The sequence below is a fragment of the Notothenia rossii genome, assembly GCF_949606895.1.
Source record: "Notothenia rossii genome assembly, chromosome: 8".
Lineage (NCBI taxonomy): Eukaryota > Metazoa > Chordata > Actinopteri > Perciformes > Nototheniidae > Notothenia > Notothenia rossii.
Window position 1 is genome coordinate 33,128,601 of NC_136906.1, and position 27,450 is coordinate 33,156,050.

Sequence of the window (27,450 nt, forward strand, 5' to 3'; positions counted from 1 at the left end):
CGGCCTTTTAAAAATCTACGCCATTTTGCTGATTATGCGGTCAATTCTGCGATCGCAGAATCGCGTTTTTCTTGAGGGTCTAGTAATTAATGCTCATGTGTAAATGATAAACTGAGGCACAACATTGTTGAACTTGTTTTTCTTTTCAGGTTGTTTATAATGTTTGGTAAAAAGATAATTAATTAAATGTGAACATTTTCAGAATGCACTTTTTTAAACTAAACAAAGGGAACAATTTGAAGTTGTTGTTATTTATAGGTTATTATGCTATGATTTGACTGGTTCGGCCCACATCCGGAGATCACATTTGGCGGTATTAGGCCCCTGAACTAAAATAAGATTGACCCCCCTGGTATAGAGGACGGGGGTGTGACATGTGGCAGAGAGTTCAGCTCAGAGTCAGACCAGAAACAGTACCTGCAGCCGCTCTCCCCCCACAAGAGGCCAGATTCTTAAGAACTCTTAACAAGTAGAGAAAGAGGGTGCAGACTGAACGTACATGGGTATCCTTTGCAGAGGACCTCGATGGGCGTGGACATCTTCTTCTCACTGATGCGTTCGTACTTCTGCCTCTTGGTGGCAGCCTTGAGGCCCTGCCAGGGCAGGGAGCCCAGGTTGAAGTACATAAGGACGTAGCCCAGAGATTCCAGGTCGTCCCGTCTGGACTGCTCTGTGGACATAGAGGACAGAGGGACATAAGACGGACAAATCACCAGAACCAGGGACAAATTTGTCCTACTTTGTGTCATCACCTACTTATTTTAGGAACACATATAGTTGTTTAAAGTCTACATATAAAATAAGTAAGTGAGTAAAAAAAGGTAAATAACAGTTGCGGCCGGCCCATAGGGGCGCTAGGGGCGCCGCCCCACCTATTCCCCCATGAAAAAAAAAAATATATATATTTTTATTTTTTATTTTTAATGAACAAGGTAAATATTATATAATTGGTATCAGTAAAATGTATAATCTACAATAAAATATAGTTTAAAATTGTGTTACGATGTCTAAAGTTATTGATAAGTCACATGTTTCCTTCCTGGCCTTGCCCGTGTATCATTACCCTCTCTCTCTCTCGTCGTCTGGGCGCTAAGAGAGGAGCCCTCAATCAGTGCAGCAGCAGCCACTAGCAGCTGACTGTTGCTATCTTTAAACTATGCCATCAAAACATAATTTCAGCCCATCAGCATCGTCAAATCTGATGGTCACAGGGCGCCTACGTCAGCGCCCGGTGCAGTCTGTGAGTTGTTTGGACTCGTATCCAAGGAGACAGGAAGCTGTCATTCACTCTGGAAGCTATCATTAGCAGCTAATGAAAACTCAGTTTTTGACATAAAAATCAAATTATGGATTATCAATACTTTTTTCAAAATGACAGACACCTTGGATTAACCTATGGATTAACCTTCAGCCGCTTTTTTCTCGTTTTTGATCAGAATAACAGCAAAAGGTGAGCATATCTCCGTGTTTTGCTACCTAAAGCTACGTTGTGTGATGTCTGTATTTGCTTCCCCTGTCGCGAGTTCTGATTGCTCAGTGATGATACTTTTATTTCTAGAATCTGTGGAATCTCAGCTTTATAGCATAAACTTGTTTGTGCATATCCGCTAAGTATATCGATTGATTTATACCTAGAGTGCATTAGCATTTTTTCGCTCAGGGCTCATTTAGACGCTTCTTGTGAGACTTGTGTTTTGTTTCGGTAAACATGGTTCATATCATCAGTTAGCTGAGTTTCTTCCTGTTAAATGAGCAGGACACATGAATAGTTTATTACATTTTAAGAAGCCCTGAGACACACTTTCGTGAGAAAAAAAAAGGGGGGGAAAAGCCCCTTAACAGGTTAAATGGGAATTAAATAATTTTAAGTAATTTTGAGTGTTCCCAAAGCCCCGGTGTTCTGCAGTTTGTGTGGGCCTACTGTACTGTTACACAGTTTATGCTGTAGAAACTATTTCCTGGACAAGGTGTTTGGAAGTTTTGGAAGATTCATAGCTAACCAGACTGAAGATTATGGAGGTATTGATCAGTCTTCTCATATTTTTAAGCCTTAATTTGTCCTAATAAGTTAAACAAAGTAAACTAAAGTAATTAAGTAAAAAGTAAGTAAGTAGGTTAGTAAATAAGTAAGGAAGTACATTAATTAATCAGTTTAAAAAGTAATTAAAAAAAGTAAATAAGTAAGTCGGCAAGTACGGAACAAGCAAGTACTTGCCGACTGGAAAGGCAAGTACTTGCTACTGCCGAAGTAAGTAAAAAAAGTAAATTAGTAAATAAGGCAGGTAAGTAAGTAGGTTAGTAAATAATCAAGCAAGTACATCAGTAAGTAAGTCAAAAAAGTAAATAAATGAATAAGTAAAATAGTACATAAACAGGTAAGGAAGGAAGTAAATTGGTAAGAAAAAAAAGTGACTTGGTAAAAAGGAAGTTAGTAAAAAAGGAAGTATAAAAGGAAGTAAGTTAGTAAATGAGTTGGAGAAAAAAGTAAGTTAGTATGTAAAAGAAACCCTTGGAATCATGAATCTTGAGGGGTCAGAGGTCGGTGTTTGGTGGACTGCTCTTACCGATGCCCAGGTGGGTGTTGATGGAGGCGTAGCGGGCCGTGCCGGTCAGGTTCTTGTTCTCGCGGTACGGGATGTGCTGGTGCGTTCGGGCGTCGCGGTACTTCTTGGCCAGGCCGAAGTCGATGATGTACACCAGGTTGCCCTTCTTGCCCAGCCCCATCAGGAAGTTGTCTGGCTTCACGTCTCGGTGGATGAAGTTCTTGGAGTGAATGTATTCGATGCGGCTGATCTGATAGAGGGAGAATAACAATAATACAATAAAATAAGAAAATAACTGGATGGCAGAGAAGCCTTCAATACATGATCTCTACACAAAAGATATCTCTCCACACAACAGATATTTCCTGTTGAGCAGTAGTAACAGCATTTCTCAAGATTTCTAAAAATACAACACATCTACTTAGCTTCAGTCTTTCACCAGTGGAGTAATTACTAACATATTTCATGTCGTAAAACAAAAAGTGAAAATATCGTAAGCTTTTGTTAACCAAAGACCTTATTTCAGGCAACTCACAAAACGTAACTTCAGGACAAGGGAACTCGTAAAAATGCTAATTAATATCCGGTTTTCAGGACTCATTCCCGCATCAATCTACAGCTGGTGCCTCCCAGTCATCGTCTCTCTTACCATCTGGTCGGCCAGCAGCAGGACTGTCTTCAGGCTGAACTTCCGAGAGCAGAAGTTGAACAGATCCTCCAGGCTGGGCCCCAGCAGCTCCATCACCATCACGTTGTAGTCCCCCTCGGCCCCGCACCACTTTATCGTCGGGATGCCCACTGAGGAAAGGAGAGGAGGGAATATTGAGTGCCAATTCATTCAGATGCAAACGATTTATGAAGTTAGTAAATGTTCTGGTAAATTGAATAACTACAGATTTTGATTAAGTATAACTTCTCACTGGTTTGATTCTGTAAAACTGAAGTAGAGACTGAACAATTATTCAGACTTTTGTCTAAATCACAATATTGAGTAATGCAATCCCATTCACAGGAGATGCAGGGTTAGGGTATACGTTTGTATTTGTTATAGGCCAAATATGTGCCAAAATATTGTTTAGCCCTAAACTGAATACTAACCGACAAAGGAAAAGCGTAGGTACTGTTAGCGAATAATTTGCCGTGCATGTCCTCCTTCGCCCTCTGACGCAGCTGACCAACCTTGAGCAGTCGTTATCTCCCATAAGGAGGGGCTGCCCTAGCATATTGTTGATGTTGCCAGTTTATGACAGGGCAATTCTCTGTCAGAGATAGTTATTGTTGTGGGACACCTGGAACACATCCTTCTCGGGGTGTAGATGACCCGAGCCATAAGCGACAACAAATGTGATTCAGTGTCCTCAGCTGTTTAGTCTATCTATAAAATAATGTTGATTATTACACTCTGAACTAGTTAAAACCTTGAGCTACAGGAGGGTTCTTCAGAATTGATTGTGGCATCTCAACCATGTGGTCAAACCGTGACCCGTGACATGTCTTGTGAATTCTCCGGCCTAAGCTCCAAATAAACCGTCAGTGTTTGCCATGAAAGCTCCAGCTCTCCATCGTGTCTCTCTTTTGGCGCATTTATGGCATTTATACACTGCGGCCTCGCTCGGCCTCGCTTGGTTTGGTTAGGCCTTAATAGGCCCGGCTCACTTTAATGCTGCGCTCACATTACAGTTTAGGAACTGGGGTAGTATCTATAGTAACGCAGTGTAGGCGGAGCTGTGACGTCATCTTCAATGAGCGCCCCAGAAAAACAACACAGCCGTTAGCTCTTAGCACTCAGAGCTCACAGCTCTTCATATCTGTTCAGAAACTAGACAAAAGTTAAATAAGTACAAACCACAGACTGCCTGTGTCATGGCGAATACAGTCGCCGGTTTATTTATGTCTGTATAGGCCGTGTGAGAGTGGACGGTCAGAGCATATATAACGTTAGCTTAGCCAAGCTCCATTTAGAAAACACGCATTTTAAAAAAGGTTTTTCGCCTGCCGTCTGTCTGCAGACTTGTCAAATACTAACCGGTATCAGTATGTTGTTACTTCGGCATCATTTTGAAACGTGTATTACAATTAAATCACGGTCAAATATGTTCATTTTGTTGTAGTTGTAGCCCCCTTGACACAGATTCTCTCTCTAGTTTAGCAAACTCAGCCCGACTCAGCCCTGTTTGTTGGCCTCGATAGAACCACGATTTAGTCGGGCCAGAAAAAAGGTGAAAAAGTAGCCCCGGGCCGGAACTAGGCCAAGTGTAAGCGCAACCAAAAACAGGCCCCGCACGGCTCGGCACGCTTAAAGCGAGCTCCGCGCTGTAGTGTGAATGCGCCATTACACTGCAGACCTCGCTCGGCCTCGCTCGGTTTGGTTAGGCCTTATTAGGCCCGGCTCACTTTAATTCTGCGCTCACATTACAGTTTAGGAACTGGGGTAGTTACTATAGTAACGCAGTGTAGGCGGGGCGATCGGCTTTTTGGCGGGCGGAGCGACGCTGCATACAACTGCCGTGACGTCATCTTCAATGCGACACAACTCACAAAACACACAACAACAATGGAGGATGTGGAAGCCATCGTGTCCTTGCTTCTTGGTATGTGGTTTTTTCTTCTTAGGTTCACTGTTTTCAAAAATGCTGCAAGCGTCCCTTAATATATGCGACACTAGGGATTAAGTCGCGCGAGAATTGTGACGATTCTCTCTGACCAATCAGCAGTCGTCACTAGTTTAGCATATTCCGCCCGGTTGTTGGCCCCGATAGAACCACGATTTAGTCGGGCCAGAAAAAAGGTGAAAAAGTAGCCCCTGGCCAAAACTAGGCCAAGTCGAAGCGCAACCAAAAACGGGCCCCGCACGGCTCGGCACGCTTAAAGCGAGCTCCGCGCCGCCGCTGCAGTGTGAATGCGCCATTTGAGTCCTGACTCCAATTGCCTCAGAAGTTTCCCTGAAGGTACCACCATAAAAGGTCAGAGTTTATCAAATAAACTAAAAGTATGCCTAAAGCGGTTCTAGGAGCTCAGAGAATACTAACAACTTCATCCAATAAATCCTGTAGTATTTAATATTTGTTGTCACCCATGGGCATAATAAGTGCATTGTAATCATTTAGTTGGTGGTCGGTTTAATGCTACTATAGAGAATACATGTGGATGTGCAAACACACATCACAGAGGCCATCTGCTTTAGTAGTAGCTGGTGACTGGCGGCCGTGATGAAGAGGCCATCTGGCATTTCCTTCTATAGGCACACCGCAGGAAAAAGCTGACACACAAACACACACGAGCATGGACGCACTATTTATATACATCTGCTGTCTGGGTCAGCCAGCCGGCCTCAAACATCTCGCCCTGCTAGATAGAAATACAGATGCATGTGTGCAGAGTGCTGACAGAGACAGAACGTCTCTCACACACCAGGGGCCTCATTTATAAAGCTATGCGTAGGATTCACGAGGGAAGGTGGCTTACGTAGGACAAAGCAAATAAATACGCATATATTTATAAAACACTGTGTACGCCGGTTTCCCTTTATAAATCACAACCAACTCGAAATGCGGCACAGCTTTTGCGGGCTTCAAGTAACGCCCATATTTGCCTATAAATAGTAAAAGAAACGCCCCGTATTAATATTCATTCAGACTGACTGCATGAAGAAGATTAGCAGGAAATGACGACAGAACAGCTAAAAAAGATTTTGGTTCTTTTGTTTGGTGGATGCAGTTTCAACCAGAGTAGCAGCATGGAGGTCGGATCATCACCAAAATAAATAAATAAGTGGTCCGAAAAAAGTTAATGAGAAAAGAAATACACATAACCTTCCTCAGGCAGTGTGTTTGTCCCGGGGACAGGAGACCCCCCCCCCATGATGAGAAACTGTAAGAAACGATCGGGCGATCCCTCCTTAGTGGAGTCATGACTGGATCTGAATGATTTTTTTGCATTTGGTGTTTGTGTTCCAGCTGTCTGGGCATAGATATGTCTCATAATTATTTGTGTGAACAGAAAAATATGATTTCAAAGTAAGAGCATGATGGCTTTGTATTATAATGAACAGCGGAACGTTAGATGCATTCTTTATCACCATCATCATCATCATCATGTTATAGTGATAGTTAGTTTGTGTTAGTTTATTGGTTCAATAAAGCATATATCGAGCACATTCGTATGCATTGATGTTGAAGTACAGGCTACGCCACTTTCGGGTCCCGGGGGAGCAGCTGGCAGCGAAGCAGCCCAGAGAAAACTCTTTCTTCATTGTTTTTTGTGTTTTCAGTCAAGCGGGTCAAAGTTAAAAAGCACTTCACATCTTATGAATCGGCCTAGTTTTACCTTACCAGTGCAGTGGTAAGGTAATCTGCAGAAAAAAGCACCCTATTTAGGTCAGCCTTCATAGTAAGGCTACATTCAATGTTATAATATTTGTTGGGGAAATATTTTCCAAGGTCCATAACTTTGACCCAGTTTATCAGTTCAAACTGTCCTGACTGAGCACACGCACCTGCAACCTTGGCTACTGTGCTCTCAGTGTTCTGTCTCCCTGTTCCTGCTTGTTAGCGTCAGCTGATAGAGGTGTTATGATTCTATCTTGCTATGCAGCATGTTGATTATTCTCTCTGAACTAGCTAAATACATGGGTCTGGGGTACTTTTCCCCCCCAGTCCGCCCCTGGTGATCACTAACATTTCCGTATTTATTTATGTCTCCAAGTTATGTTTTTGTGTGCACTGAGGAGTCTCAACCAGGCGTTTGTTAAATCATTTTAAGATTGGCTTTAAATTAATGTTTGAAAATGAATTCTTCATATATGATAAATGAGGTAACATTTTATTTAGGGTATTATTTCCACATATTTCTCTCCATTCTTCCTTCTGCCAACGGTGTCGCAGTTTCTCGTCTCTCCCGTTGTTGTGCGTACCGCGTACGGATGGGTTAGAGCAGGCCTATTCAACTGGCGGCCCGCGGGCCAGATGCGGCCCAGAACCAACTCCCGAGTGGCCCAGCCTCCCGTAGCCAAATTCCTACACTAGTACAGACCTTGAACGCAACACTCCGCGTTTCATAGAAACCACCAAACCACAACGTAGCACGTTTTTTGAAAGTGCATCTAGTGGTACTAGTAACGGTGGTCCTATGATAGCAACTCTAAAACATGTCTCTCTCAACTCTGAAGCATAAACAGAGACAAAACGGTCATTGATCTTGTGGAGCAGATCCAAGTCAAGCTGGACCTTTTCGCGACCGACTTGAGCACGGGTCGGATGCTGCATTTTCCGACGCTCCCCAAACACATCACATCTCCGGCACAAATTACAGATGTGATGACAGATTTCATTGCGAGGTTGAAAGAGAACTTTGCCGGTCGATTGGATGGACTTGCTCTGCCCACAGAGGTGATGATGGGCTTTGCCAAAGACCCCTTCACTGTTGCAATAGAGGGGGACGTATCAACCCGAGCAAAGGAAGTGGTCCCCTGCATCGACAATGGGAAATATACGTCTGGAACTTATTGACATGCAGCGCACTAACGGGCCAGCGAAGTTTTGGAGTGATGTCAAAAAACAGCAGTTCCCTAACGTTCAGAAAGTAGCGATCTGTGTGCTATGTTTGGATCAACATACAGTAAACATGTGAATCAAGCTTTTCACACATGAACTCAATCAAAAGTAGCACTCGCTGCTCCCTGACTGACAGCACTCTTCACCAATGTCTTAGGATTGCATTGACATCCTATGAGCCAAAAATCACTGCTCTTGTTCAAAACAAAAAATGTCCCTTCTCCCATTGAGAAAGTCAGCGATGACAAATCACAAATGAGGTGATAGTAAGCACCTAGTTTACTATAGTAGACGTGTAGTGTAGTATTCATTCATATAGTTACCCCTATCCCTTGTTATGGGTTTGTGCACTGAAGGGTTTGACAGTTCTTTCTGTATTCATTTAAATGCACTTTGTAATGTGTCTGGGTCAAATGTGACCAAAACGTATGATTTTTTTGCTATTACTTGAAAAGTGAAAAAATAGTATTGCTACAGTACTGCCTCTTTGTGTTGTATTGGAGCTCTTTAGCTGTTTTATTTGTATGTGAGGACATTTATTAAGACTGCTATTATTGTATTCAGTAAATGCACTTTGGGATGTGCCTGGTTCAAAAAACATAACCTGAATATTTGACTTCTAAAGCAAACAAATGTAATGCTACAACTGTGCACTTTTTTTTCAGATTCTGTTAAATTAATGCTAATTTGTTGTGTTTTTATGCACTTTTTGACCTACCTTTTGTTAGATGAACAATGAATAAACATTTTCATGTTTTTCATCGCAGTAATATGTGTTGGTTTAACATGTGTCACTACCCGCTTTTTACAGGCCGCTGAATGTCTGGCCCAGCTGAATTTTGTAGTTATAAAATCTGGCCCAACTGAATGTTTAGTTGAATAGCCCTGGGTTAGAGTTTGCGTGGAGGACCGCACATTTTCCCGTCAAGTTAGTTTTTTATAAATCGCAAAGATTGCTTAGAAACTGGCCTACGCCATCTCTTGCGTATATCCCTTTATAAATGAGGCCCCTGGTCAGGACCACCGATTGTTAGAAACAGGGATACAAACTCATCAGGTATGAAAAAGGTGACAAGGATCCGAGCCCCCGGCTCCCCCACCCCACGGAATATCGGCTTTAAAATTAGGAATAACAGAGGATATTAGCAGAACAACTAAAGCAGCAGTGTTAATAATAACAGAAACGCCAAAGAGTCACATCTAATAGAAATATATAAAAGCATTTATTTTAAATTGTGTAGCAGTCAGTTTATAATTTTGGCAGCACTGTTGAGCATTTTGAAAATGTATTTTCATGCCTCTATGCAAGGTTTAAGTCTTTTTATCTTTATAGCCACATGGTGTAAAGTAACTAAGTTCATAAACTCAACAAGTACTATACTTGGGCACAATTTTGAGATACTTGTACTTTATTTAAGTATTTCAATGTTTTGCTACTTTGTTCTTCTACTCCACTACAGTTCAGAGGGACATGGTGTACTTCTACTCCCCTACATGTATTTAATACCTTTAGTTACTTCACAGATGTGGCTGAATGATGTGAAATATAATCAAGTGTTAAATCAGACTTTAGTTCCACCTGGAGTAAATCCACAAGCTACCCTGCAGTATACAAAGTCTTTCAAACTAGCTGCACCTTTACCAGCTTTGAGAACACTTTCATGATCAATCATTATAAAACATATCATATATATTATTCTGAAATGGACCAATCTGCACAATGATTACTTTTACTGTCGCTACTTTCACTATATTTTGATGATAATACTTTTCTACTTTTACTTGAGGAACATTTTGAATGCAGGACTTTTACTGTAACAGATTATTCCTACACTCTGGTACTTCTACTTTTACTAAGTACAAGATCATCTGAGTACTTCTACTTTTACTCAAGTACAAGACCTGAGTACTTCTACTTTTACTCAAGTACAAGACCTGAGTACTTCTACTTTTATTCTAGTACAAGATCTGTTTTATAAAACGGTTACCAAGTGTGGCAATATGAAAGAAAAATACACACTCTAATTTAAATAGTTTTTATTTGTAAATAATGATGTTCAAAATAAAATAGTCCCTCCGTTGCCTTCTGCACAAAACATAGTGCAAGGTGGTTGCTATGCAACAACACTAACAGCAAGCGAACATATTAGACAGAGACCGTTGATCCATTATTTGGCTGTTTATTTACATTAATGTGTATGTTGCTGTTTATTGTGCATCCACTGAAAAACTGTCCAGCATCAGTAGCATGGCTTACGTGGTCACTTGTATAGGTTGAGGTTGTTCGAGGCTGTTGCTTGGCGTGGCGAGAATATTGCTCCACTTTCTCCGGTCCCCGAGATTGGGCTTCCAGTAGCTCTGGAGAGAGCTTTCGCACCTGTGGCCACTAACGGTCATAATTTCTCTGCTTTGTTTCAAGACCCGCATCAGAAAGCTTTTGAATGGTGCTACTTTTCCAGTTGGTTTACCTGCTCTTCACGTAGCTCTGCATGTCGTAGTTTTGGTGCTTTTTTTTCTGGAGATAGGCACTGCTCAATCCACTCCTCCATACTATAGTAAGATCCCCCCGGAGGTCGAAGTTAATCTTAAATGTTTCCATTTTATGCTTTGTAAGTTTGTTTCGTAACGGAAGAAATTTAAATATATTTATAAAACTGACAAGTCAAATCAAGCAATCTGATTGGTCGATAGCGTTTTTGCGGACCTCTTTGATTACAGATTTGAAAACATCGTGGCTTGCTTTAAAAGTAGCACAATTCATTATGTTAAACCTTCAAAAGTATCTAGATATCCCTGCCCTAATGCCAAAGGAACTGCACACTGAATATGTTTTGCCGTTTGATGTCTATGTCTGGACCGCTGCGTCAAAAAGGAGGGCTTCTGCCCCGTTACTTCTCCGCTGCTTTCTTGTTCCAGTATGAAAAGCAAACTGCAGGGGGTTGTCGACCCTCCGCTTCGCGTCGGGCCGAACCACGCCCCTTAGCTGTGATATAATGAGCATATACCACGGCCTGTCGTGTCGTTATTGCAGATCTACATGAATCACAACGACATATTTTGGATTCAAAACGGCGATTTTCGCCGAAAGGTGACAAGTTTGCATCACTGTAGAAAGACACACCACTGACGAGAGGAGCAACATTCAGTGAGGTCAAACTTGTTTCAAAAGAAGCACACCACTGGTTTAGAAGTAGAACAGAAGGCAATATGGCCCAAATATGAGATCCCAATACAAGACATCTCATATTTTGATAACCTTTTATATGAGCATAGGTCATTTCATATCTAGATACCACATATAAGGATAGAGGTCGTTTTAGATCTAGATAACGATGTATACATGGATATTGTTCATTTCAATATATATTAGAAAAAGGTTATTTCATATGTACATACTGATATATCAGCATAAAGGTCATTTCATAGCTTTATATATCAAGAGATAATTCATTTCAAATATATTTAACAATATATATCCGGATATAGGTATGGGTCTAGGTTTAGGATATAGGTCATATATCAGGAAGAGGGTAATTTCATATGTACATACTGATATATCAGCATATAGGTCATTTCATATATATTTAACAATATATCCGGATACATGTCATTTCATATTTGGATATTGATGTATATATGGATACAAGCCATAGCCCATCGTGATAACCATATAGAATAGGATAAAGGTCCTTTCATTTCTGGATAACAATATATTTATTACATTTTATACAATGTAATATGTACATTAACACAGCCTGAAAATAAATATACACGCATGTACTGTTTCTTTCCGATTAATTTACAATCTGCAAACAGTACCAGCTTCCTATTTGATTTGATCTAGTGACTTTAAAAACAAGTTTTTTTACCACGGTGAACTCATCTGCTATTAGTTTTTTTAGTTATTGTGTTTTTTATTATAATAACATGTGCATACTTAGTTATTGTTATTTTTTATATGAAAGTCTATTCTCTTTACTTTATCTGCACTATACTTCTGCTGTTGTAGTGGACATTTCCCCGTTGCGGGACAAAAAAAGGAATTCTGAGTCTGATTCCGACTTCGGTACATTACGTGTTGACAAGAGAAAAAACAAGTGTCAGAAAGTGTGTGTGGGTGCGTTAGAGTGACCCGTACCTCCACCCTGCATCATCTTGTAGATCTTGCTCTCTATGTGGAGCTGGGGGTGTTTGGTCTTCACACATTCCAGCTTGATGGCAACCTCCTCTGCCACGGAGATATCAGTTCCTGCACAGAGAGAGAGAGAGAGAGAGAGAGAGAGAGAGAGAGAGAGAGAGAGAGAGAGAGAGAGAGAGAGGTGAGCAGCATGGACACACAGCATGCGGCCTCAACAAAGTGTGACGTTTACCAGACAGGACGTTGATGTATGTAATGTAACACAATATCATCCGTAAATCAAACAAGTAATGCAGTCAGGCCAGTGTGCGTTTCATGTCTCAGGTTTTCCCCTACCATTGTGTTGGGGGAGCTCTGCGCCACCGCAACAGAACCCTTCGCCCCCCCTGAAATTCAAGTTTTTTTTTTATATATATATAAATATAGCGCCAAATTGAAACTGAAATAATCTATCTACGGCCACTTTTCACATGTGCTCTTTTATTAAATAAACTAAACACTTATATTATGTATCCAATGTATGTGCATGTTTCAGTGCCCACTGCATCGCTTTGCACATTCACATTCTTTCCTCAACTCTGTTTCTGAAGGGCGGGGCTCCGCTCCACACACACACACGAATGCACACACTCACAATCAGAGACACGAGCGGAGGAAAGGCCCGCCCTGGCAGCACCCCACCCCAAAGCAGTACACCAGGGGAAACACTGTGTCTTTACATCACGTTTCATCAAATCCAGCAAACTAAAGATGGTAAGGTTTATTATTATTAGTACCACAGTCCTCCACATATCAGTTGAGGCACACAATACTTCTATTCCACTCCCTCAGTATCCACAACAGTAGGTTAAAGGTCCTTTCAGTTCAAAGTTATTACATATATGGAAATAAGACAGTCAGTTTTATCCCAAAGGCCATAAGACTGCTAAACTCCTGAGCGTGCACTATTTGTATTGGGGTTCTCTGAGGACCCTGTGACTGTAGCTGTGTATACGACACATACAAACCTTTGAACCTTTACAGTAAGCACATCAGCTTCCGGTCAGTGTCTCATAACCATATCAGAGGCTATGAACACAGCAGGCCAGCCAACAGTGAGCACTTCATGTACCCTGCTCTTCTTTCAGGGGTCTATCATTAGATTTCCACTCGGACAAGAGGATTTGCCCATGAGACCACTCTCTGCTGCTCTGTGTGATCCGACCAACCACATGAAATAAATACTTAATATGTCAATCTAGAACAGGGGAGTCCAACCTCTTTTCACTGAGGGCCACATGCAGACAAACATGCTGAGGGCGGGGCACCTCACTAGAGGTGAGGGATATTGTCTCATAAGTGAAGTGAGAGAAATCAATCAGGTCAATGATGCTTGATACTTGAATATGCTTTCAGCTTATTCTTTCAAACAGAAGCCTCAGATTGATTATAATAAGGGGGAATATGAAGGGTATATTTCAAGCTTGGTATGTAAATAAGTTGTTGGGCTTTTTTGTATCGGCTAAGATTTGTTTAAAAATATTCTCAGCAATAATTGGGCTTATTAACACTGCTGTGGGGGAAATTTCTGTAGCAATGGAGAGTCAGGACTCAGAGAGACACGAGGAGAGCTGGAGCTTTGATGGCAAACACTGATGGTTTATTTGGAGTTACGGCCGGAGAATTGACAAGACAGGTGGTGTGTCACGAGTTGACACAGCGGTTGCCAAACCAACTCTGAAGAACTCTTCTGCAGCTCGAGGTTTTAACTAGTTCAGAGTGTAATAATCAACATTCTTTATCAGTGAGACGAAACAATTATGGACCCTGAATCTAACTAGAGCTGTCGTCCATAGTAAAGAATGTGCGCCAGGGACCCTACGTCCCTGAACAGTAAACTTCCTCATGTCAGCTTCTGCTCTGTCATAGACTGGCAACAACAATACGCCCAAGCTGCTCCTCCTTAAGAGAGATAGCAGCAATACCCAAGGCCGTAGAACTATGCCATGGGAAAGGAGACAGTGAGAGGAGAAAATGATGAACTGGATCGAAGGTTGAATACCTAAGCAAATGATTCCCTAACATCTGTCCCTTCCCTGCTCGGAGACCCAGGTCGTCGCACGCATCTCTGCTTGTCTAGCTGACATCTCTCAGTGGATGTCTGTTCACCACCTCAAGCTCAACCTTGACAAGACTGAACTGCTCTTCCTTCCGGGAAAAGATTGTCCCACTCTTGACCTAACAATCAACATCGGCACCTCTATTGTTTCCCCGACTCAGACTGCAAGGGATCTGGATGTGATCCTAGATAACAAACTGTCCTTCACTGCAAACATCACTGCTACAACCCGATGCTGCAGATACACTCTTTACAGCATCAGGAGGATACGTCCCCAGCTGACCCAGAAAGCAACGCAGGTTCTGGTCCAGGCTCTCGTCATCTCACGCCTAGACTACTGCAACTCCCTCCTGGCTGGTCTACCTGCATGTGCCATCCGACCTCTGCAGCTCATCCAGAATGCAGCGGCTCGTCTGGACTTCAACCTTCCTAAATTCTCCCACACCACTCGCTCCTCCGCTCCCTTCACTGGCTTCCAGTAACTGCTAGAATCCACTTCAAGACACTGGTACTTGCATACCATGCTGCGAATGGATCTGGCCCTTCCTACATCCAGGACATGGTTAAACTGTACACCCCAGCGTGTGCACTTTGCTCTGCATCAGCCTAACAGCTCGCTGCACCCGCACTGCGAGGGGGACCCAAGTTCCCATCAGCAAAAACACGTGGGTTTACTATCCTGGCTCCAAAAGGGTGGAATGAGCTCTCCATTGAAATCAGGACAGCAGAAAGCTTACACATCTTCCGGAGGAGACTGAAAACTCATCTCTTTCGACTCCACTTCGAGAGATACAATTACTAACAAAGCATTTATATACTAATAAAGGACTGGCTTATCTAAAGCCAGTTGAGTAGCACTTGAAATGTTTTAGCTCTATGAAACCTGATGTAGTTATATGATTCTGTTTTCTTCAAGTTTGTATTTTGTTGGTCGAATGTACTTATTGTAAATCGCTTTGGATAAAAGCGTCAGCTAAATGCAATGTGATGTAATGTCATGCAACTGCAATATAGTTTTACATATTTAAGAAGTACAATTTTAAGACAAGCGCAAGTGTCCGGTGTGGGCCGTATTCCATTTCACTTCTAGAATTAGATGCGGGCCAATTAAAAACAGACCAGGGGCCGCAGTTGGCCCCTGGGCCTTAGTTTGAACATCCCTGAGCTAAAGCAAACCAGTGCTTCAGCTTCCTTTGTCTAAATGACAGTTGTAGAGTCCAGTTCCTGCCAGAGAAACCCAGCAGCTGGAAAGCAGGTTACGTAATCCCTCTCATGGCTAACAGCAGCACCAATGGAGCATTATTGATGTCCTGTATGAGGTCATCTGGGCAGGGCACATGGCCTCAGGCTTTGCATGCGAGGCTGTGCAGCATGAGAGAGGTGCTGCAGTGATCCTGGGGAACAAACTAACCACATTGATCTGTTGCATTCTGGGTAATTACTTTAAAGGGTCGGTACCGCTATAGTTGAATGGATAACTCTGGGTTTCACAACATAAGTGAGAAGAGTGGGATGTCAATAGATGGGAAACACCCAAGTGGATACTCATTTACATCAAAGTTGTTAAATAAAGGTTATTATTAAACGGCAAAAACAGGAAAATATGTATTAATGCGGTTACTTATGGTGACCGACCATTGTTTGCCAGTTATGTAGTGATGCAGGACCTGCACACTTTTCTTTTGATCTAAAAATATATGTATATCACAACTTTTTGTATAAATGGACTGCTGAATTAAAACGTGTGTGGTGTAATTAATAAAAAAAGATCAATGTCATTTGCTATTTAGGTTTATGGAAATAAATGGATTTAGCTCCTGGTGGTTGTATCCCTCCATCAACAAGTTGGGGTATAGTTTATATTAGGGCTGCACGATATTGAAAAAAACTGGCATTGCAATATTCTTTTCCACTGCGATATATATTGCGTTTTTTTTAACTATATTTAACCGGATGAAGGATTTTAGTCACGGACGTCTGGATCTTAACTGGTTGACTCATCATACCTTAAGTCATGATCTAACATGTCATGATAATGCAGGTTGCTTACCCTCAAATAAGGGGGTTCAATGAATGAAGAAGAGTGGTGTCTAGAAGGGATCCAAGAGATTAAACGTATTACATTAAACTATCGGAAGCTTCATTATCACCTTAGGGAATTAACATACCTGACCAAATAGGTAATTTAACTTTTTATTCCACAATTAAAACCTTTTTTGTGCAAATAGCAGCAAAGTAGTGGACATCTTTTAAACAACATTATAAAAATAAAATCAAGAACAGCTATACACCAGCTCCTTTCTCATGTGGTGTAACACCGGCAAAGGCATCTGAAATAGTTGTTTGCTGTGCATGCAGACTCAGAGCCTGCATGTCACTCCACTCAAGTACCCCTGACATGAGAGTCGCGCAAGTTTTCCTTTTGTAGCAAGCAGCAAAATAATTGTAACATGACGTGTTTGAGTTAATTTATCTATTTAATATCGAATGCCCTAAAATAAAATAAAATAGAAATAAATCGCACGTCCCTGCGCATATCGCAGTTATTGCCATGACACGGTATATCGTTCAGCCGTAGTTTATATTCATTTGTGTTATCACTTTATCATTGTATCCTTTTAGATATTTATGTGTGGAAAACAGCTTATGAATTCCTGAGATATGACCAAACACGTGCTTAATGAGGTCACGGTGACCTTGACCACTATAATCTAATCAGTTCTACCTTGCATACAAATGGATAGATTAATATATAACGGAAACAACCGTTACTAGCAACCCTACAATGAATGTGAGGAGTGTACAATTAGATTTAATATATGTGTAGCACAGAGTAACAGGGAAACCAGGGCTGCAGTCCAATAGTCCGTTTAGCTTAGGAATCTTCCTAACGGAGTGAAATGACCCGGAAGTACCTCAGTAGCAGCCATGATAAGATTCCAATCTTATCCAATTCCCTAGATCAGGGGTGTCAAACTCAAGGCCCGTGGGCCAAAACCAGCCCGCGACCTAATTTTATGTGGCCCGCAAGAGCTTGCAAAGAATATAATATACAATACAATTGGTGTATTTGTTGAATGTTTGCCCTAGACGTCTGCTTTCAGACGTAGTTATTTATGATGTTATTACCAGAACTGATAATAATCCAATGAAGAGCCAATAATATAATATAATACATTATTTAATATATATTATATATTTATATATGTATATTGATATAGTCTTAAAGTTACAAACGGCCCTTTGAGTGCAACCATAATTCTAATGTGGCCCGCGAAGAAATTGTGTTTGACACCCCTGCTCTAGATGATAGGAAAGGAGGTTTCAAACTTCCTTTATAACCTCCTTTAGCTTAGGAACCACTGGACCTCCCTTTATGAAAGGAGAGGAGAAAAAGCTGCCCCACAATGCCTTGCAGCCGCAGCATTTGCCGTCACACAACAGTCGGCCGTTCGCGGAAACAACCGATTATGACGAGAAATTATATCATGATATCGTGCTTATTAAGCTTTTCAAAACGTATGTGGTAAGTTGGCAAAGTGCTTTGTTTGTAAACGTTCATCAGTATTATAATCAAAAAGAGAAATATGAACATTATTTTTTACTGAAATGATCAAATAAAGTCAACATTTCACAGCCTTTACTGAGCTGTGTGGAGTTTGTTCAACTTTTAAAAGATGTTTGAATGGTGATATACACAGTGATAGATGTTAAGGACTAACGTTTATAATAAACACATTTGTATTTATTTGAAGATCTTTTCAAACAATCATACGTATTGGGATCATTTGTATTAATGTGGACCGGAGAGAGAGGGTGACAAGCATAAGTTTAACTTTCATTTTTTATTTCAATTCCAACTTTGGTCATGAAGAATATGTTTCTCTGTTGTCCACATTCATAAAGCATAAAACAACAGCATCAGAGCACGGTGCAGATTCTCTAGATGAGTTTACAGTAGTCCCTCGTTCTTATTATACATCCATGTTGTAGTCCGCTGTATAGAAAACTGTAGTTTCCATAGTTTCCCCACAGCAGCAGACGCACATTTATGACCACCACTGGCGCATCATAAACACGTCGGATAGTGAAAGTGGAGTCGGATTCTCAAAGCACCGCGGTCTCTTCTCCTAAATCCTTTTGAATTATCCTATCCACTATCTCTTAACCCCATGACGTTTCACTCAGAGGTCAAGGGATAGACGATAGGAGCTGATTTTTTGACTATTCGACTGCAACCCAGGGCTGTTCTACTCCATTTCAGTTGCAGCACAACAGAAAGACTTAACTCGCTTGTTGTTCCAGTTATGTGCCAGGTCAATCCATCAATCAATCAGCTCCAACAGTGAAAATGTGTGTTGTTACATTCTGGGCAGCACTGCTCAGTTTGTTGTGTTCTTTGTTGCATCATAGGAATGAGATTTGTCTGGGCAGATTTCATTTGGTGTGTATAAAAGTGAGTACATGTTTACATAGTTGATAAACAGTGCTGCTACCAGAAGTCTGTATTCCTCTTTCAAATAGGGAAATGAGAAAATGTACGACGGTAGATATACAAGCTACTGTTACGGTTATGATGTGTGCCCTATCGACTTAAGTTATGTGTGTGTTTCCCTTATGTCCGTTTCTCTTCCCAATACTGATTTGCTAAAACTGAACAGCTAATCATTTCACCAAGGATGTTCAGCTTGCTGAATTGACCAAAAAAGTTGCCAACGGTCAGGTCCACAATGCAAACGATAGGAGGAAGGAATACAAACTTTTGATGGTTAATAATTAAATACTATCTTTAACTCTTCTAGTATGTGTATTTAATCATTACGGACGAATCATGAAAACAGAAGCACTGTTCTGCAGACAGTCAGGGGAGAAGGAATAACATTAGAAAACAAAAGACCACTTGTCAATTAAAATGTAGCTAGTTTATAGCAATCAGGTACCAATCCAAACGTTTGAACCCATTCAGTGTTTCCCACAGGATTTCATTGGTGTGTAAGCAGCTAATCAGCTAAACTCTTGTGTAAGGTGTGCTTCAGGATAAGGACATACTACCTGGCCATACCGTGCAAGTGAAAACTGATTTCTCAACTCCAAATATTCTTTAGAAGAAGTCACCTGAGGTGACGTCAACATACGAATGAAAAGCACAAGAACGTCTTACACAACCGAACCACAAAGAGGCAGAAGTGCAGTGAGTCAGCAGCTGAGTCAGCGTCAGGTCTGAGCCTGTCCTAACTTCCCTGTTGATGTTCTGAGCTCTGCTTATCCAACTGCACCCATCCCTTTTAGCATACATGCTTTCAGTTTGGCTCCATACCTGTTACACAAGTCCTCGTCTAACAGGTCGAAAACTGAAACAGCGCTGTGCGTTGCTACAGTCCTCATTTTTTAAAATGCTGCGTTTTTTGTATGGGAGTTTTGCTTCAGGTGCAACACAAACAAATGTTAGTATTTGATTTATGACATATTATTCATGGGTTTTTCATTATTATATGGTTATCTAATGAAGTTTTCTTTAGATCGAAATATCGTGATATTGTGATTTCTTTCTAATAATGTATTTTCTTTTATATTATTCACAACACAATAACATATTAGCAAGAAATCCCTCTATTGTATGACCAACACACCATTGGATTCAGTCGACATATAAACCACTCTTTCAGGCAGGCCAGACCTATATGTGCTCTGATCAAATGTATGAATATTAATCTTTTATGTTTAAGGCTTGTAAACATGGGATATAACCATCATGATTTAACCTGTTGAGCAACAAGGCCTCAGGCTAGAAAATGACATTCCCAGAACAAATGACTATAACTTCACTTCTAAAAGGGGTAAATTAATCATCTTTTTTCTCAAAGCAATGATAAACCTGTGAGTTGGATGTAGAAGAGTCAGAATCAATATAGAATTTGTTTATTTTAAAGTAAATTCAGTAAAACACAGTAAAAAAATGTAAATTATAGAGTCCGTCCAACAAAAAAAACATTACTTATAGCAGGTTGGGCAACTTGGATGGTGGTGGGGGCCACATAATTGATGTACTGGCCACCAGGGGGCCGCAGATTCACTTGGAACAGACACAAACACAAATTCCATGTATTGTATGTAATTATTAACAAATATACTAAGTCTGACATCTTCATTCACATTTTACAATCTTTCAGGGAACATCCTCTAATAAGCTCACTAAACAAATATCAGGTCACAGAAATGTTATTTAATTTTCACAATTGGCATGTTTGTATTGAACAGGTTATTTAACAGTGGAATAAAACTATTTTTAAACTATTGGAAAGCACGGAAAATGTGTGTGCATTGAGATTAAATATTAAGATGAAATAAACATGAAGTCATGAACACTAACCCAGACATTAGTTGTCTAACTTGAACCTAAGACACGTAGCCTGTCTCTGCTGACGCACAATAAGGGGAATGTCAACACAGACACCTGTCAACCCCATGGGAGCCTGCCTGCAGACCTCCACTCTCAGGACAGTTCCGATGCAGGCTGCACTCTCAGGACACCTCCACTGTCAGTACAGGAAGTGACGATTCTGACGAACAAGTTTTTTTTCCCGCCCACCGAAGGACTCGTTTGATGGAAGTTTTCAAGAGACTCATCACGGAGGTGATGAGTCCGCCCATCGTGCACTTTGGGTCGGCCTTGGTCAAGCCCTTTTGACCCCCCCAGCCTGGAGGAATGTAACGGGAGTTGACAGGGGACTCTGCCCGCCTCACGAGTGCCTATTTTCGGACACTTTTTTTCACTTTCCCCGGTTTTATTATTATTATTATTTTTGGCTATTTCACACGGTTTCTACCAGGGACATTGCCCGTCATCCATATATTAACGGATTTTGACCATTTTTGTTGCATTTTTCTCCTCTCCTCTCCTTTCACTGATCGAATGGCAAACGCGACCCACTGTCTGAGGGCCTCCGCGCCGGGCCGGCCTAGTGCCGGTGCTCTGGCGGTCGGTTCCTCCGGACTGCGGGTTCTACTCTGATGGCCGGGAGGGTGTGCTGCATTGGGGTGGGGGACTTCCCCCACTCTGCGTGTGTCTTCCTTCACGGGTCCCGCAGCGGGGTGGAGGTTTCCAGCTGGAACCTCCCCACCTCCGCCGCGTATATATATATGGACACCTTGTATTGTAGTTAATATCAGTACAGTATCACTTTTCATCACTTAGATTGATTGAACTGTTCTGCCCTTACTGTATCCTGTATTACTGTATGTAGTTAGACAGCTGAAAAACTGTAACAATACAGAAATAAAAAAATAAAACACATATAAGTATGCAGGCTTTACATAACATATAAGTAGCACTGTACAAACGACACACATACTACTATTAGGAATTAGCATCACTATTCTAGCACACGTCAGAATCGTCATTTCCTGTACTGACAGTGGAGGTGTCCTGAGAGTGGAGGTCTGCACCGGAACTGTCCTGAGAGTGGAGGTCTGCAGGCAGACCCCTCTCGTCAACCCGCACTCTGCTGTTCCTCAGCGCCGCTCCCCCTCCCTCCCGCTGAAATTACGAATGAAAAGCGTATAGTAATCATAGATAACACGGCAGGGTCTGTGACAGTTTGTTTTCATCTGATTTCAAATAAACAAAGTCTTGGTTTTTAGAATATTAAACTTGTTTCGCCAAATTCAGATGATAAATACAACTTTTAAGCTTGTAAAGGCATAATTACAAGCGACAACTTAACGTCACAGCAGGCATAACAACAGCTTGTGAGTGGCGAAGTCACGCCCATCTACTTCCGGTCCATGGGACCTTATTTCGGAAAAATTATGTATTGAAGTCAATGGAGAGAGAACACTTATCTTTCGATCCCGTTTGAATTGTGCCACGAATTACATATAAGATGTTTGTCAATCTTAAAAAATAATTTCCATTTCAAAAAAGTCACAGTTTGTCGAAAAACTGTTGAAATATAAGACTATGAAAAATATGCAACTAGAAAGACTCATTCTTTTCCTTCCAGTCTGATGAAAGGACCAGGAGTGGCTGGATCAAGTTTGCTACCTAGCTAGTAGCAAGAACGTTAGTTAGCATTACAGTCTTAGCCTTTTCATTTTTATTAGCCTTAACATGAAGTAACATTAAGTAACCCAAAATGTTAAACAGTAAGAGTAGTAGTCATATTTCGTGAACCCTTTGAAGAGTACTGTCAAACCGGTGTGATCATTCTATAATACACCACTTAAGCCCGGGGGAGAAATGCTAACGCTACATTAGCATTGGCGATCTTTTCTACTTCATGCTACCTGCACAAATGGTTGACATTAAACATTAAAAAGAACAGGCAGTTCAGAGAGAATCAAAGGAAGGCAGGCAGCTTTGCATGACATTCTTCTGGACGTGTTTCATTGTGGTGATAGTGAGGGTAGTCAATCCCTTGTTTAGCAAGACAGTAGTGACGGCCATCTTGGTTACGTGTGTTGTTGTAAAAGACCAGAGATGTAGTTCATTCAGCGTTTCACACACAAAAATGTGTTGCTTTACAGTTTTACAACATATATTGTTTTTTGACAAACAAAATTATCTTTTAAATTTACAAACATCATATGTGTAATTCGTGGCACAATTCAAACGGGATCGAAAGATAATCTTTCTCTCTCCATTGACTTCAATACATAATTTTTCCGAAATAAGGTCCCATGGAGCTCCCGGAAGGGGAGGGACTTCGCCACTCTATACACACAAACGCGTCACTGAACGTAGATACGTCACGGCACGTAGATACGTCACTGCACGTATCTTTTGTAGGCTAATCCAGAAATTAGCATTGCAAGGGACTCCTCAAGTAAAAGCAATTGGATATTTCCATTGGATTTTGAAATTGGAGATACACACATGATTATGATACCAACATGTTTTGTTCAGCAAGAACATCAACTTTTTAGCATCGCGGTGAAAATCACGTAAGCTTGTGTTTGCCACATATATCTTATTTTGGGATATTTCTTTCTATGACACCTATCTTCTCTGATTACTAACACATAACTGTTTTTTGTCCCACATGCAGAACTGCAATCTTTGGGATGATGCACGGGATGCCAAATCCAAAATGACAAGAGTCCAGTCCCCAGAAAAAACATTAGCCCTATGGGCGCAGCATCGTTTTCCACTCTGTCACTCACACCATACTACTCATACAACACCAGTTATTACTCTAGACCCAATTTCAACTCGTACATTGTTTATATTGACTGCCATTTCCACTATGAAGTAGGGCTGGGCGATATATCGAGTTTACACGATACATCGTGGATTGCACTACATGCGATGTCGTAAATGACCACATCGTGAACATCGAGTATTATGTTGTCAAATCAGTTTCCCGCCGCGGCCAAAAGGAGCTTTCCTTTCTCCCTCATAGACACAGTCACACACGCAGGCACACACGCAGGCACACACGCAGGCCCCGCCTCCAAACGTCCTTTTTCCCGGAGGATCACACAGGCGAGATAATAGCGCAAGGTTTACAAGCGGCTCTCCTGTCATGGAACTTACCAGAGGCTCGTCAGGTGTGTATCACCACAGATAACGGGAGTAACATCGTCAAAGCTGTGAGCCTCAATAAGTGGAAAAGACTGCAATGTTTTGGCCACCGGGACCGGCTGCACCTCGCAATTGGTGAGTAGGCTATCTGTCTGCCTGTTTTATTCTTTTAATATCAGCGATGTTACAACCATACTTGTCAACCCTCCCGATTTTCGCGGGAGACTCCCGATTTCATTGCCCTCTCCCGGTTTCCTCCCGGGGTCATATTTCTCCCGCATTTCTGACATAACCAGATTTACTCAGTACTGTTTCCACTCAGACTTTAATACAGCTACACCTTTGTTTGGTTTCCATGGTAGCGCGTCTCTTTAGTAGCGGGCGCAACTGAGGGTGAGTAAAATATATCACAGAAAACAGAACAAGAATCGACAACTCTACCCTCTGCTCACTCTTTTCCTGTATTTAATACAGGACCAGCCCACACATATGCTCCATCAAGGATGGTGCTACAGGCCGCAAGGCAGTGCACTTACAACTACAATAAGCATGTTAATGTTAATCTAATACAACTCCGGCGATCCACTAGCACCACCCCCACCTCCCCGGGGTGGTTTTGAAATGCTCCCGATTTTTTGGGCACAAAACCTGTAGATAAGCAGTTAGTACTGACTGCAGACATGACACAATCTTGCACAAAATGCAGCTATTTTTTTTTTTTTTTGTATATAGTTTTTGACCAAACCAGTTTGACATCATGCACTGGTTTGTTGATTTAAAAGAAAAGATGCACTTTGATTTAAAATGTCGAAAAAGTCCTTTTATTTATGTTACATTAAAATGTCCAGTGACATGCACAAAGAGTGCACTTTAATTTATTATTTTATTATTGCACTTTCAATATGTTTTGATATGTATAAGGGTCAGTGGCGAGCTGTCAGGGCCTAAGATATTCTAAAAAATAATATTTGAAAACATTTAAAAGAAAAACTTTATTTTTAATATTATTTTTTTTCTTTTTTTGTTGTTACATTTTTCATTAGTTTTACCAAAAATAACTTGATTTAATTGTATTTAAAATAACATCTCCAAAGAAATAAATCCTTTGAATCTGCCTGTTCAGTTTCTGTTGGAATGTGAAGGGTTAAATGCCGTCTCTGCGAGTTACTGTGAAGACGGGAGGGCTTGTTGGTCCCTCTCTACATTCACAGAGGGCCCGCTATAGTAACTCAATGAGAGAGTAATGTCAAATGACAGTACAATTGACCAATCATACCTTCCCTCTAAATGGGCAGGCTTTATTTTCGCGGACTTTATGACAAGTTCCGCCCGCTGTGAGGTCTATGCAAGTGGTGCAGTGACGCGTCCTTAAACCCGGAAGTAAGCTGCGCTCGGATTCCCTCGACAGAAAGCAATGGGATTTCTCCATAGGATTTTGGAAAATAGCTCGAAATAAGGTCTGTGGAAAACGAACCTGTTAGATAAATGCATGTTTTGTTCAGCCGGATAATATCCACATGTCTACCCTACTTTTATTATTTTCGAATCATAAATCTAATCGATAGATTTATGATCGATAGATTTATGATTAGCATAAGTTCCTTCATGATGGCTCACTTCAGTAATAGTGATGACATCGTTGCAAAATTATTAACCGAATCATTTTCAAGATTGAGTTACAATGATAAACTGGAGTGGCAAAGGATCAGCTGAATGACCCGCAAGTGCTTCATCCAAAAGGACAGCAGGATTGACTTTGTGTTTAAGTGATTTGATCATCAAAGGTAGACCTAAGTCATTTTCAATGTGGGCCGCCGTGCCGACTTAATTCATTTGTAATTGTTACTTGGCTGTTGGTGCCCTGTCATGATAGGTGTTTATATAAATGGTGTTGTTTTGTGTGGTAGAGGGTCGCTGTCATTGATTCGTTTTGCACCCCGGGCCGCTGTTTTGATATTCCGCTGAAGTATACGCTGTGACGTAATATCTCTTCTTTTTAACACTAGAACCGCCAACGGGTAAATTTTACCCGCAGCTGTTTTTTTATTGTATGTAACTTTTTTTCCATAACATATTGAAGTCTCCCAGTCCGTGACTTTTCCCGAAAGTGTGTTATATAGCACCCTCTGTTGTTAAAAAGTGTCAATAGGAAGTCAGATTGAAAAAATCGCCAAATAAATTGCCATTTATACCCATATCCGCCAGCGGGTAATATTTACCTCATAGAAAATGCAGTGTAAACATGACGTGTTGCTATGGCAACACCTTTTGTCTACTGCGGTTCCTTATAGATAGAGAGAGATAGATAGATATATTGATAGATAGATAGAGAAAGAGAGAGATAGATGTATAGTTATAGATAGTGTAACATCTTGGAGAATACAAGATCTTGGATGACTGAGCTCACGTTGAGGACGTAATGCATGTGTGCAGGTTAAGTGCCAGTTGAATAAAGGTGGACACTCGGAATAAGAGAAGTAGTCCGCGTCGTCTGTTTATGTAGACAATTATATGTCCATAGAACAGAACATTACAGATGGATCGATAGATAGTTATAGATCGAGAGATAGATAGAGAGATTTGTACCTAAACAAAACACAAGTCTAACACCAAGCGTTTAAATCAGCACTTGTACCAATATGTTATACTTCATGCTATCTGCACAAACTATATCATATGAAAAGCTGAGAGTCCACAGATTCTATTGGTATAAATGTCATCCCTGTGCGATCAAAACTCACTGTTCTGTATGATAAATAAAATAACATTGTACCTTGAAAATCAATAGCGGGTACGTTTTACCCGTTGGCGGTTTTAGGTATACAGCGACCTCTGGCGGTTCTAGTGTTAAGAGGGAAGGGGGGGGTCAGAAGGCCTAGGTATAAAAGTTGCGGCTCGCCACTGATAAGGGTTTCTGCACTTTTTCATTGAGCTCTTTTTTTGCCCATAGAAATAGGCAACAGTATGTATGTATGTAGGCCTACATTTATTTTAATATGTATTGAATACATTTTATTTGGTTCCACTCAACTTTATGATTTACCGCACATTTGTCTCATTATTTTACATTCCCTTTTTTCTAAGTATATATTTTTTGTGTGTTGGTTAAAATCGTTTTCATAGAAACCACTAATGAAGACAGTATAAATAACAATGGTTTAATGCAGACATATGTTGCAGGGACTACTAGAATCATCATACTGGTGTGACTGTAAACATCAAGGGGTTAAATAAAATTAAAAAAAATTATTTTAGAGGAAATTTCAGAATATCGCGATATATATCGTGTATCGCCATATAGTCAGTAAATATCGCAATATCATTTAGAGACCATATCGCCCAGCCCTACTATGAAGTAAACAAGCGTCCCTGTGGACTTTTCTGGGCTAGGTCCAACATTTGCAGATGACCCCTCAGAGAGTCCAGGAAGTGCCTCCGCCCAGTAAATAGTATAGCACATAAAACCACAGTCTGGCAACAGATAAACAAGATATAACGTGTCACCAAGTAACTATAGCAGAGCTGTCAAGCCTCGCAAAGATTTTAAACTATTCCAACAGCTATGAATGTTTGTCATTTTTCCACACAGGCAGTAT

General features: G+C 41.0%; 1 protein-coding gene across 1 annotated transcript in view; it reads right to left on the minus strand.

The window, feature by feature from the left end:
* Positions 1-437: 437 nt before the first annotated feature.
* csnk1da (casein kinase 1, delta a) overlaps positions 438-27,450 on the minus strand; it is a 29,222-nt gene continuing 2,209 nt past the window's right edge. The window contains exons 2-5 of the mRNA XM_079643369.1: positions 12,234-12,344; positions 3,193-3,341; positions 2,565-2,793; positions 438-670 (exon numbers count right to left, since the gene is read on the minus strand). Coding sequence (XP_079499495.1) covers positions 453-670; positions 2,565-2,793; positions 3,193-3,341; positions 12,234-12,344 — 707 coding nt within the window. The 3' untranslated portion in view covers positions 438-452. The remainder of the gene's footprint in view (positions 671-2,564; positions 2,794-3,192; positions 3,342-12,233; positions 12,345-27,450) is intronic.